At 40.7% G+C, this 14,200-nt stretch overlaps 1 protein-coding gene across 8 annotated transcripts in view; it reads left to right on the top strand.

Annotated features, from left to right (window-relative positions):
- Window positions 1-14,200, top strand: part of NEB (nebulin) — a 173,556-nt gene that overhangs the window by 19,893 nt on the left and 139,463 nt on the right. For all 8 annotated transcript variants that reach the window (XM_044303563.1, XM_044303568.1, XM_044303566.1 and 5 more), the window contains exons 7-20: window positions 863-967; window positions 1,062-1,166; window positions 2,917-3,021; window positions 3,900-4,004; window positions 6,042-6,146; window positions 6,244-6,351; window positions 6,652-6,768; window positions 7,307-7,408; window positions 8,580-8,687; window positions 8,773-8,877; window positions 10,703-10,801; window positions 12,609-12,713; window positions 12,824-12,931; window positions 13,479-13,592. In XM_044303563.1, coding sequence (XP_044159498.1) covers window positions 863-967; window positions 1,062-1,166; window positions 2,917-3,021; window positions 3,900-4,004; window positions 6,042-6,146; window positions 6,244-6,351; window positions 6,652-6,768; window positions 7,307-7,408; window positions 8,580-8,687; window positions 8,773-8,877; window positions 10,703-10,801; window positions 12,609-12,713; window positions 12,824-12,931; window positions 13,479-13,592 — 1,491 coding nt within the window. The remainder of the gene's footprint in view (window positions 1-862; window positions 968-1,061; window positions 1,167-2,916; window positions 3,022-3,899; window positions 4,005-6,041; window positions 6,147-6,243; window positions 6,352-6,651; window positions 6,769-7,306; window positions 7,409-8,579; window positions 8,688-8,772; window positions 8,878-10,702; window positions 10,802-12,608; window positions 12,714-12,823; window positions 12,932-13,478; window positions 13,593-14,200) is intronic.

Raw genomic sequence — 14,200 nt, 5'->3', positions numbered from 1 at the left:
CCAGGTTTACAAGTATCAGAGTGGTCTTATCCAAGGTCTACAAGTATCATTGTGATCTTTTTCTGGGTCTACAAGTATCAGAGTGGTCTTATCCAGGGTCTACAAGTATCAAAGTAGTCTTATCCAGGGTCTATAAGTATTGGAATAGAGTGCTTTGGGGGTCTACAAGCATATGAGTTTATTTATTTGGGGGCATCAAGTGTCAGAGATTACTTTTTTTTATACCTTTATACTTATGAGGATCAAAGTTGTCTTAGTTGTCAAATTTAAGAGTAATTGTAGGCTGTATGTCCAAGAGATAATTTATTGGACCTTTAGCCTAACACCCCACCATCACCACCACAGAGACACACAATTATTATGGTATCCATTTAGTCCATGACACCAAAGTAGAGATAATTACCTATCAAGAGACCAGAAACATATTAAAGGTTGTATTAGACCAGCCGATGATGCAGACAATTATTGGAAAGTAAGCATTCCTTTCCAGCAATCACCTGCTCGCTAGCGGAGGAGACCGTTGCTATTACATGCAGCGATCTCCTCCACAGCATGGGGAGGAGTGATCGTTATGCCATCGCTCATCCCCATGCTGTCTAGTTGTTTGCCAGCAGCAGATTGTGATTACACAGTACGATCTGCCGCTGGCCTGCTGGCAAACGATAATTGTTAGGCATACTGAAAGATTCAGATTGCCTGATGAATGTATTAGACTGCCAGATCATCGTTAGCAAACATTCCCGCGAATGCTCGCTAATGATAAACTGTCCGTCAATAAGAGTTTCCAGATTTTGGATAAGCAACAGACTGCATGTAAAATGAGGGATAATCGTCTGTTAACTGCCTTTCAATCCTGTCATAGGTGAAGTATCGTATGGATGGTAATGTTTCCAGAACCAACTGCCACGTTGATGGACAGGCCAGAGATATAGAGCATGCTAAAAAGGTCTCTCAACAAGTGAGCAAGGTAAGTGAGCTCTATCTCAAAAGGCATGTGCTTCCTCTCTAGTATCTCAGTGGTTGTCACATGATGGAACTTACCTATTGTTTTGTAATTTTAGGTTCTGTACAAGCAAAACTGGGAAGATACTAAGGAAAAGTACCTTTTGCCTCCTGACGCTCCAGAACTTGTTCAGGCAGTGAAAAATACTTCAATATTCAGCAAGGCAAGTGTTACAATATACAGACGTGGACAAAATTGTTGGTACCCTTTGGTCAATGAAAGAAAAAGTCACAATGGTCACAGAAATAACTTTAATCTGACAAAAGTAATAATAAATTAAAATTCTATAAATGTTAACCAATGAAAGTCAGACATTGTTTTTCAACCATGCTTCAACAGAATTATGTAAAAAAATAAACTCATGAAACAGGCATGGACAAAAATGATGGTACCCCTAGAAAACACAGAACATAATGTGACCAAAGGGACATGTTAATTCAAGGTGTGTCCACTAATTAGCATCACAGGTGTCTACAACCTTGTAATCAGCCATTGGGCCTATATATATGGCTCCAGGTAATCACTGTGTTGTTTGGTGATATGGTGTGTACCACACTCGACATGGACCAGAGGAAGCAAAGGAAAGAGCTGTCTCAAGAGATCAGAAAGAAAATTATAGACAAGCATGTTAAAGGTAAAGGCTATAAGACCATCTCCAAGCAACTAGATGTTCCTGTGAGTACAGTTGCACATATTATTCATAAGTTTAAGATCCATGGGACTGTAGCCAACCTCCCTGGACGTGGCCGCAGGAGGAAAATTGATGACAAATCTAAGAGACGGATAATCCGAATGGTAACAAAAGAGCCTAGAAAGACTTCTAAAGAGATTCAAGGTGAACTTCATGCTCAAGGAACATCAGTGTCAGATCGCACCATCCGTCGTTGTTTGAGCCAAAGTGGACTACATGGGAGACGACCAAGGAGGACACCATTGTTGAAAACGAATCATAAAAAAGCAAGACTGGAATATGCCAAACTACATGTTGACAAGCCACAAAGCTTCTGGGAGAATGTCCTGTGGACAGATGAGACAAAAATCGAAGTTTTTGCCAAGGCACATCAGCTGTATGTTCACAGACGAAAAAATGAAGCATATCAAGAAAAGAACACTGTCCCTACTGTGAAACATGGAGGAGGCTCTGTTATGTTCTGGGGCTGCTTTGCTGCGTCTGGCACAGGGTGTCTTGAATCTGTGCAGGGTACAATGAAATCTCAAGACTATCAAGGAATTCTAGAGAGAAATGTACTAGCCAGTGTCAGAAAGCTTGGTCTCAGTCGCAGGTCATGGGTCTTGCAACAGGACAATGACCCAAAACACACCGCTAAAAACACCCAAGAATGGCTAAGAGGAAAAAATTGGACTATTCTAAAGTGGCCTTCTATGAGCCCTGACCTCAATCCTATTGAGCATCTTTGGAAGGAGCTGAAACATGCAGTCTGGAAAAGGCACCCTTCAAACCGGACACAACTGGAGCAGTTTGCTCATGAGGAGTGGGCCAAAATACCTGCTGAGAGGTGCAGATGTCTCATTGACAGTTACAGGAAGCGTTTGATTGCAGTGATTGCCTCAAAAGGTTGCGCAACAAAATATTAAGTTAGGGGTACCATCATTTTTGTCCATGCCTGTTTCATGAGTTTATTTTTTTACATAATTCTGTTGAAGCATGGTTGAAAAACAATGTCTGACTTTCATTGGTTAACATTTATAGAATTTTAATTTATTATTACTTTTGTCAGATTAAAGTTATTTCTGTGACCATTGTGACTTTTTCTTTCATTGACCAAAGGGTACCAACAATTTTGTCCACGTCTGTATCTTAGTGTAGAGTTTTGCATGAAAGTCCAGTTGTGTTTGCAACCCATTCAACCTCTTTGGTGTAGTATTTATTTTTTTCTCTATCTCTTCTCTAGAAACTGTACACAGCCGACTGGGAGGAGGACAAGGCAACCTTTTTCCCTTACTCAGACAGTCCAGAACTAAGGAGAGTTGCTGCAGCTCAGAAAGCTTTGAGTGATGTATGTATATCAATGAGTCTATAGTATAATAATGAATTAAATTTATCCACATAGTTATTCATTAAATTAATATTAACATATTCTAAATATACAGTAGGGTAACGCCGGCAAAAGCGTAAAATCCAGCCACATCCATGCATCTCAACATTCCCCAAATAGATTTCGGCCTAGGATTTTTGTGGATTGCACGCAGACCCATTCATTTCTATTGGGCCACAAAAATTCAGTGTGCTGTCTGCATCCATGTGGCCGTTCCACAAATGAAAGAACATGTCCTATTCATGTTTGTTTTTTGCGGACAAGTATAGGCATTTTTACTATTGGGCCCGTGAAAAATGCAGCATGCTTACAGCCCGTATCTGTATTTTGCAGAACGCAAAATACATACCATTGTGTGCATGTAGCCTAACTCATCTGAGTGCAATCTTTCCTGAGATCCCACACTGACCGTCACTAGAATGGCGCTGAAGCCTATGTTGACCATACAACATGGCGACTGAGCCGCACCTGCATAAGTCACCTGGCAGGCAGCATCGGAAATGTTACATCAGCCAACTAATACACTTGGCCATAGTATTCCCTAGACTGCCCATCAAGTTGCTCATGCTATCGCTCAGTGGTCCAGGATGGACTTCAACTGCCGTCTAGTAGGGGACAGTAGAGGATCTCCGGAAGGGTGAGTTTCAAGAAAGTAAAACTTTATGAAGATGTAGAGCATGTTGGAACTGGCCAAAAAAGCTGAATTTTTATTTTTTCACATGGTGTTTTATTACCATGGAACTTGGCTGCTAGAAATTTGTAGAGTATGGGAATATTTGCTGTATAGAAACGTACATCACATCTTTAAAACTTACGTAAAGAATTTCCATCTCTTACAGATCAATTATAAGAAGGGACAAAATGAACAAAAGCTTCAGTTCACCTCCCTGGCCGATCGACCCGATATTGCGATGGCCAAGAAAGTAACCCAGCAACTGAGTGATGTAAGATATTCTAATTCATTGTATTCCACGGGGTACCCTGGTCATGATTGTCAATCCCCTGTAGGCTACCATTTGGAATTATTGGTAGAACATCTAGAACTCATGAGTGTGAAAGGATGTCATTTTTTTGGGCACAATTGCTCTTAATCATCATGCTTAAAGGGGTTGTGCAAAGTTAGAAACGTGTCCCCTATCCACAGCGTAGGGGATAAATATCTGATCATTGACCCTTCATGTGGCACAACCCCTTTCAGTGAATCTGCGAACAGAATGTTCTGCCCATTGTAAACGCAGCATATTGCTAACTTTGTACTCCTATTAGCGAAAACTGCACCAAAAATAGTGCTACCACCAAGAATACAGCGGACTTAAGGACAAGATAGCATATTCAGTTGACAGATCCACTGGAAGGATCCACAAGTAAAGCTGAAACATGTAGGCCCCATACACATGACTGTATCCGTTTTGTGGTCCGCAAATCACAGATCCACAAAATACAGATGCAGTCCATGTGATGTCCGCATTTTATTTGCAGACCCATTTGTTTTCATAATGATTCGTGTGCTTTCCATATCCGTATATATCAATTCTGTAAGGTGATAGAACATGTCCTATGCTTGTCTGTAAAACAAGGACCCATACAAGTCAAAGGGTCTGCAAAAAATGTAGAAGCAACATGGACTGCATCCGTATTTTGCGGATCAACGATTTGTGGACCACTAAACAGATACTATTGTGTGCATGAGGCCTTAAAGGAACACCTTAGCCATCAAATAGTGTTTATACATGTTCCCTACTTTTACCTTGTTCAGGCTTGGTGCACCCCTCATGTCAGGTATGGGCCCCGAGGCTACAGCTTGACATCACATACAGTCATACAGTGCTCATGGAGAGCTGTTTTCTGGGAATAAACCGCCCTCCATGAGCTGTGCGAAAGATTTGCAAGGTCTTCCGGGAGATCTCCCCTTTTTCTTGATCTCCTGGAGAGTTGGCAGGTATGTGTTTGAGTAGATTTCCTGTACTGACGTGGCTCAGGCCACTCAGGCTTCAGCTGTGGCCCAGTAGAGGACAGCAGGGGATCTTTGTAACAGCACCATACAGCTGAAGGTAACTTAAAACGTTTTTTACCATTAGCAATGCCTATCCATAGGATAGGCAATAAGAATATGATCGCTTGGGGTCCAACTGCTGGGACCAAAAGTGATCCCCAAAATGGAGGTCCCAGAGTCCCCGATAAGAAAGGAGTGGTGGTGAGCATGTGTGACCACAGATTCCTTCACTTCTATGGGGCTTTCGGGTACAGCACTCGATTCTTTCTCTGCCTGTCCCATATAAGTGATTGGAGAAGTCTTCACACATGTGCACCACCACTCCATTCTCACAAGATACATTGGGGCCTCCATTTTTGTGATCTCTGCCAGCAGTTGGACCCCCAATGATCAGACATTTATCTCCCATCCTGTAGATCAAGAGTAAGTGTTGTTAGTGGGGAAACCCCTTGGTCAGTTGATATTGATGGCCTATCCTCCATGTTCAACATGGCATCTGGTTTGTGGAGTGACTTTTACACCATGGATTCCTTGGCTTCGTATCTGGATCTTCTAGTTATTTAGTTGAGAAAACTGTAGGTTATTGAAGGTTCCTCTCACAGGATCCTCAACGTTGATCCAAATTTAGTGGGTTTCAATACTAACTGAAGTGCTGGAACCACTTTGGTGCTATAAATTCCCATTGTGGTGGCCAAAAGCTTGTTGAATTGTGACTCCACCCTTAGTGTCCAGCTTTCATAATGACCTTCATGTTGGATTTTATGACTTGAAATAAATTCCAAATGGCCTGAAAGTGGTCCTGTTGTTTCGCCAGTGCAGAACCTGCATAATATGGACAGCCCCGATCAATCTTTACAATATTCCTTTGCATTTCTGGACATGACTGGAATACCTTTTATTGTTTACTCTTCCTTTTCACCTAGTTTTTAGTGTTTTTTTTCTGAACTTTTCCACTTTTTGACATACTATTGCTTCTCGCCGGACACAGATAAAGTACCACGAGGATTACAAGAAGAACGTTAAAGGCAAATGGAGTCAGACTCCTTGCTATGAAATTGCAGTTGCAAGAATGAATTCCGACAATCTGAGTGATGTGAGTAGATTTTATGATAACACACCTACTGTAACAAGATTAAAAGTAAGTGAACCCTTATAAACGTCATATATATATATTTTTTTTCTACTGACAGAGGAAATATCAACAAGACTTTGAGAACACTAAAGACCAAATCAACTTCATTCAGACAGAAACTCCGGAGTATAAGACGAAGAGGAAAGCCGGCATCAATGCTAGCACGGTAAGAGGGTGGAGGAAAACTCGAACAACATATGACATGAATAGTCAATGGGGTCTATTCACCAAACACAAAATTACACATATGGAGCACACATCTAGTTGGCACTGATACAGTGGTCCATGTACTGATACATGGTGGGATTTCCTTAAATCTCGAAAGAAGTTCTATAGCTCAAGTATGAAGAAGATCAGAGATCTCACGGCACTGGAGGGTCACTTCTAATATAAACTTCAGTATACTGTTATACCAGAAACACGTTTTTATGAGACAAAGCGTTTATTATCCTCGTTGTTTTTATAGTTGAAGTACAAAGCAGATTATGAGAGGGCCAAGGGACCTACAGGCTACCACACTCTTCCCGCCACAGAGAACCCATTACTGCGGCAACTCAGAAAAGCTGGAAATGCCCTGAGCGATGTACGGTTATATCTATCTATCTATCTATCTATCTATCTACCTACTGATGTCTATCTGCATCTAAATACATATTTTTGTTTCTTTCAGAAATTATATCTACCTAATTGTCTGTCTATCTCCTATCTATCTATCTATCTATCTATCTATCTATCTAATATCTATCTATCTATCTATCTATCTATTATCTATCTATCTATCTATCTATCTAATATCTATCTATCTAACATCTATCTATCTATCTATCTATCTAATATCTATCTATCTATCTACCTATCTATCTCATCTATTATCTATCTATTATCTATCTATCTATCTGTCTGTGTCTATCAGCATCTAAATACATATTTTTGTTTCTTTCAGAAATTATATCTACCTAATTGTATATCTATCTACCTTTCTTTCTTTCTATGTATCTAATCTATATCTATCTATCTATTATCTATCTATTATCTGTCTATCTATCTATCTATTATCTATATATCTATCTATTATCTATCTATCTATCTATCTATCTACATATTATTTTTATTTATTTCAGATATTATATAAGGAATCATATGAAAAAGCCAAAGGAACTAGTATTAACTACTGCGACACCCCCAAGTTTAAGCTTGATAATGTCCTAAAGAACTACTCCGACGTGAGTACTAAGCAGGGCTCATTGTGTATGATCTGACATGTCACACCTACAGGAGATGCCGCTGGATGCACTTCCCAGTCCTACCGTCAGTTCAGTGCATGAGATATTGCTGCAGTGTTCCTGATGCAGTGTTATTGGGGCACTATATGGTGGTGGTAGTCAGGCACTGTACGGTATTTATAAACTGTATGGACAGTACCGAGCAGGGCACGCCCCAACCAGAGGCCATTCTGGGTAGTAATGTTGACAATGATTAGTTATAAGAGGCCAATATTATTGATATCACCAGCAGTTATGTACCAAGCATTACCCTATTGTTTCCTGTGCAGCTCCATGACTGGGTAGATAGTTCTACATCAGAGTCCTATTCCACAGACCGATGCTTGTCCATAGCAAGCGCCAATTACCAATATAACAGGTCGATTCATGTTAATTGAAAAGACTACAAACTGTGTGGGGAAGAACAAGGTCATTCATAAAGTTTGCATATTGTTGGCAGAAAATATAGGAATCCACAAAGGAAATGTATCATCCAAAAAATGACCTATTGTTTAGATCGTGTTTTTGTTAAACACATTTTTTAAGAATTTTTGGTGATGTTTATTTTAAATTTCCCTTGTCACTATCTTTAAACAACACCTTTAAAACCCTGCAGTTTTTTCACTGGCCACTAGGTCTAATAATAGGCGCCATTTCTTGGTCTGTACAGATCACTTTACTGCAGTTATCTGCTTATCATTACAGACAGGATTAAATTGACAGATATCACCTCTGTGTATAGATAACACGGGATCCACCAGTCACAGCAGGTGATTGTCAGAGCTGATCTATTCTTCCCTTGTACAATGAGCTCTGCACAGGTCACAGAACACGCCTAGAAAACGTTCCCATAGAAGACAATGAGGTCCTCTCCTGACCATTGTGTCTATGGACGATGTAGATGCTGTAAAGCAATTTTCTCAATGCTTTCTAAATGCTGTTAAGAGCATCCAGGCAAGATGGCCGCCCCCATAATCATGTTCAGGAAATAGAATAAAAAAAATCTGAAATAAAAAAATAAAAACAGTTAAGAAAAAACGGATATGTGCTGGCAGAATTTTTTTTGGGGGTGACACAGATTATTCTCTTTCAGTGATGTATCGGTATTTATCTCCTTTGTTCTCTTTTTCAGATTAATTATAAGGATCACTATCATAAGAACGTGCAGGGACATTACATCGGCAGTTACGAGAATCCGTACATGCTTCATTGCGCCAAAGTCTCCAACTTAATAAGTGAAGTAAGTGTACATAGCACTTAGCGTTAAATTCCACATGGGAAGACTTGTGCCCTAAAATATTTTCACCATTTTCTTTTTATACCAGAAAAATTACAAAGCCGACTATGAAGACGAGAAGACCAATTGTTACTTCCCCCAGACTCTCACTGCCGAATACGAAGCCTCCAAGAAGTTAGATCAGTGTAAAGATGTAAGTCAGCCCTAGGGCTCAAAGGGGTCTATAGGAGGGGACCAGTACTATAAGGCCCCTTTCACACGGACGATTTTTCGCACACGCTCTTCATTCCGCTATGCGTTCACTTCATGCATCGCACCAGCACCGAATCCTGGCCAATTCATTTCAATAGGTCTGTGTACATGAGCGTTTTTTTCACGCAACAGTTCTACGTTGCGTGAGAACCGCAGCATGTTCTATATTCTGCGTTTTTCACGCAACCCTGGCCCCATAGAAGTGAATGTGGCTTCAGTGAAAAACGCATTGCATCCAGATGTAACCTGGATGAAGTCCAGATGCAATGCGTTTTTCACTGATGGGCGCTAGGAAATATTGTTCGTAAACCTTAATTTTTTTTTTCATGCTGAGCCCAAATGTAGACAAAAGTGGCTGAACTTACTTGCGAAATAGTGCGCGTTTCACTGAACACATCCTGAGCCAATCTGTATTGTTTGTGTAAAAGGGGCCTAAAGGATGCATGATAGTTGGGGAGCTTTACACCTTTAAACGTGTAAATTATCGTTAAATCGAGCGAAACTGCATGATTATCGAGCAGTGCAAAAGCAATGAACGACAGAGTGACAACCGACAATCGGTAGATTTCTCGTTGGTTTGTGTGGGCACAAAAATCATCTTTGGACGTTAACGATTTCATACGTGTAAACAGGAACCGTTCCCTGCACGCACGATTACAGACGATTAATTTGTCCACAACACCATGCAACGCGACGCAACAGTCAGCTTTACAAACAATGGAGTATGCGATCGATATTACGATTTTGTGAACGATAATCTGTGTGTCTAAAGGGTCATTGTTGAAACGTTCACTACACCAAGAAACAAGTCTTTCATCGCTCAATCCTACCAATTATTGCCTTGTATAAAGGTACCTTTAGCACTGGACTCGGGAGCGTTAAGTTACGTCTTTGGTTGAAGATGGAAAGGAAGAGTACTGTGGATACAGCGCTTTCTGCTACAAGTTGACCAATGAAGAACCTTCAACTTCTTTTGCGTTTATTAGAAGTTGGTGCCATATGACGATGTTCATGTTGAACACAGAGTTGCCAAACCTCACCCATTGTAGACAACCATCCAGCAAGCGCTAGGCCCCTCCATTGTTTGCCAGACCCAGCTCCGGACTTTTAGTCGCAGTAGCAGAGCCAAGAGTTGGACCACCGCCGATCTCATATTATTAAGTGTGGTGGCTCAATTATTAGTACTGTACTGGGGACCTGGATTCAAATCCGACCAAGGACAACATCTGCATGGAGTTTATATGTTCTCCCCGTGTTTGTGTGGATTTCCTCCGGGTTCTCTGATTTCCTCCCACACTTCAAAGACCTACTGATAGGGACCTTAGATCGTGAGCTCCACTGGGAACAGCAAGTGATGATAATGTCTGTAAAAGCGCTGCGGAATACCAGACACAGCCTGTGGTCAAGGGAGGTGCTGTTTTGTTAATCTCATACAACCTCTTTAATCTTTGAAGCCATAGATAAATATCAGCCTAGCAATTTACTCTGAATATGAAAAAATTAATGGGTAAAAAAAAAATATATATAAGATTTTTGACCATGTGGGAGTACTAGGGTTCTTGTTCTATAGTGGCTCATTCATGTACATTCGTTTTTACACTTTCAAATGGCAGTCCACTCTTCGAAGAATTAATTGGCAATTAATAACAACATAACAAAAGTGTACACATTTGAATTGAGTTGTATAATACAACCTATAATGACTCTTTGGCTATAACTCTTTTTCACTCTAACCCAGATAAATGTTTTTTTTGTTTTTTTCTCAGTATGTCTACAAGAAACACCCCGATAAGTTAAAATTCACTCAAGTGACTGATTCCCCAGTACAGGTCCAAGCCGAGGTGAACTCCAAGCAGCTCAGCGATGTAAGTATTAAATATGACATTATGTATGTAATGGTGGAGGTAGCAACCAAACACCAGAGCCAAAACACATGCATACAGAATAGCAGCGAGTGCTAATATCGAATGGCAGCCAGCGTGTCATATAGAATGGCAGCCAGCGTGTAATATAGAATGGCAGCCAGCGTGTCATAAAGAAAGGCAGCCAGCGTGTCATATAGAATGGCAGCCAGCGTGTCATATAGAATGGCAGCCAGCGTGTAATATAGAATGGCCGCCAGTGTGTAATATAGAATGGCAGCCAGCCTGTAATAAAGAAAGGCAGTCAGTGTGTAATATAGAATGGCAGCCAGCCGGCAAAATAGAATGGCAGCCAGCGTGTAATATAGAATGACAGCCAGCGTGTAATATAGAATGGCAGCCAGCCTGTAATATAGAATGGTAGCCAGCATTTAATATAGAATGATAGCCAGCGTCTAATATATAATGATAGCCAGCGTGTAATATAGAATGGCCGCCAGTGTGTAATATAGAATTGCAGCCAGAGTCTAATATAGAATGACAGCCAGCGTGTAATATAGAATGGCAGCCAGCGTGTAATATAGAATGGCAGCCAGCGTGTAATATAGAATGACAGCCAGCGTGTAATATAGAATGGCAGCCAGCCTGTAATATAGAATGGTAGCCAGCATTTAATATAGAATGATAGCCAGCGTCTAATATATAATGATAGCCAGCGTGTAATATAGAATGGCCGCCAGTGTGTAATATAGAATTGCAGCCAGAGTCTAATATAGAATGACAGCCAGCGTGTAATATAGAATGGCAGCCAGCGTGTAATATAGAATGGCAGCCAGCGTGTAATATAGAATGGCAGCCAGCGTGTAATATAGAATGACAGCCAGCGTGTAATATAGAATGGCAGCCAGCCTGTAATATAGAATGGTAGCCAGCATTTAATATAGAATGATAGCCAGCGTGTAATATATAATGATAGCCAGCGTGTAATATATAATGATAGCCAGCGTGTAATATAGAATGGCCGCCAGTGTGTAATATAGAATTGCAGCCAGAGTCTAATATAGAATGACAGCCAGCGTGTAATATAGAATGGCAGCCAGCCTGTAATATAGAATGACAGCCAGCGTCTAATATAGAATGACAGCCAGCGTGTAATATAGAATGTCAGCCAGCGTCTAATATAGAATGGCAGCCAGTGTGTAATATAGAATGACAGCCAGCGTGTAATATAGAATGGCAGCCAGTGTGTAATATAGAATGGCAGCCAGCGTCTAATATAGAATGGCAGCCAGTGTGTAATATAGAATGACAGCCAGCGTCTAATATAGAATGACAGCCAGCGTGTAATATAGAATGGCAGCCAGCGTCTAATATAGAATGACAGCCAGCGTGTAATATAGAATGTCAGCCAGCGTCTAATATAGAATGGCAGCCAGTGTGTAATATAGAATGACAGCCAGCGTCTAATATAGAATGGCAGCCAGCGTGTAATATAGAATGGCAGCCAGCCTGTAATTAGAATGACAGCCAGTGTCTAATATAGAATGGCAGCCAGCGTGTAATATAGAATGACAGCCAGGGTGTAATATACAATAGTACCCAATGTTAAATACACAATGGCAGCCTATCTAATACATCCACCCAGTGTGTAATATAGAATGACAGCCTGTCTGTAATATAGAATAGTACCCAATGTTAAATACACAATGGCAGCCTATCTAATACATCCACCCAGTGTGTAATATAGAATGGCGGATTTGGCCGCATTGGTGTCTTGATGTTATAATGTTTTTCTCTTCATTTATTTCAGCTCAATTATAAAGCCAAACACGAACAGGAAAAATTCAAGTGTTCTATTCCCTCAGATTCTCCTTTCATCCTCCAGTCTAGATTGAATGCGTATAACCTCAGTGATGTAAGTGAATTCCTCCGACTTATTGATGGAATGTAGTTTAGCAAATGGATACACTATAGACACCAATGTTCCCGATGTATGTTCCATTATTTTTCATTTTGTCCTTGCAGAAATGGTATAAATATGACTGGGATAAGTCCAAGGCAAAGAAATTTGAAATTAAAATTGACGCTATTCCACTGGTGGCCGCGAAAGCCAATTCTAAAAAAGCCAGCGATGTAAGTAACATGAGAAGGTTTCTTTGGGATTTATGAACAGATGTATTACGAGACAGTCCTTGACTATTTCCGCAGACTATTATTAATTAAGGTTCATTCTTTCATGGGCTAAGAAAAGCGCAGTCTACAATGCTATTCTTGCTTTACAAATTCCAAAATACAAAACAAAAACACAATAAAATAAAAAGGGTCACTTAGAATTTTGGGGATTTGCCTGACTGTGCCTGCAGGAAGACATTTTGGTCGCTGGCTTCCACTGTGCCCTAATCCTTTCATATGGATATTTCTACTTCTGTACAGTAGGCAGAAGAAGACACATCGGCCTACATTTAGTGCACCTAGATTTTGGGATGATTTGGTGCATCTAGGCTTAGAGAAATGACTGCCCTAAGCAGGAACAACAGCACCGCAGCATGAAATGCTGCTCTGACAAATGAAATATTGTGCAAAGAGATCATATTTTTGTTTTGTGATGCTTCATTGCTATTAGTTTTCATAATTTGCTGGTATTTATATTCCTTCTGTGATGCGTCTCCCTTATTTGCAGGTGCAATATAAGAAAGACTATGAGTTCAACAGAGGGAAGATGATCGGAGCTCTTAGTATCCACGATGACCCCAAGATGTTACACTCTGCGAAAGTGGCTCATAACCAAAGTGATGTAAGTCCATTGCTATCAATGATACAGCATGTTCTTACCTGGCAGAGAGGACATTGCGCCCTTCATCAGGATAAGGAGCCCAGTTGTGACTGGATCTTCTGCCCCACTGTATCTACACCTCTATTTTTTTACATCTGTCAGAGGCGGTCTGGAAACTTAAAGTGGCCCTGGAAAAACATCTAAAAGTGGCCCCATGTTGTAGGAGGGTCTAAATTGACAGAAGACAGGACAACAGAAGTAGACCAGGCAAACACTAGCAGGCAGGGACAACAGAAGTAGGTGGGACCTGCAATATCATAGTGCAGCACAAAATACCACCCTGGCAGAACCAAATATCATAGTGCAGCACAAAATACCACCCTGGCAGAACCAAATATCACAGTGCAGCACAAAATACCACCCTGGCAGAACCAAACATCATAGTGCAGCACAAAATACCACCCTGGCAGAACCAAATATCACAGTGCAGCACAAAATACCACCCTGGCAGAACCAAATATCATAGTGCAGCACAAAATACCACCCTGGCAGAACCAAATATCACAGTGCAGCACAAAATACCACCCTGGCAGAACCAAATATCATAGTGCAGCACAAAATACCACCCT

The sequence above is a fragment of the Bufo gargarizans genome, chromosome 8, assembly GCF_014858855.1.
Source record: "Bufo gargarizans isolate SCDJY-AF-19 chromosome 8, ASM1485885v1, whole genome shotgun sequence".
Lineage (NCBI taxonomy): Eukaryota > Metazoa > Chordata > Amphibia > Anura > Bufonidae > Bufo > Bufo gargarizans.
This window is presented reverse-complemented; position numbering and strand designations above follow the sequence as displayed.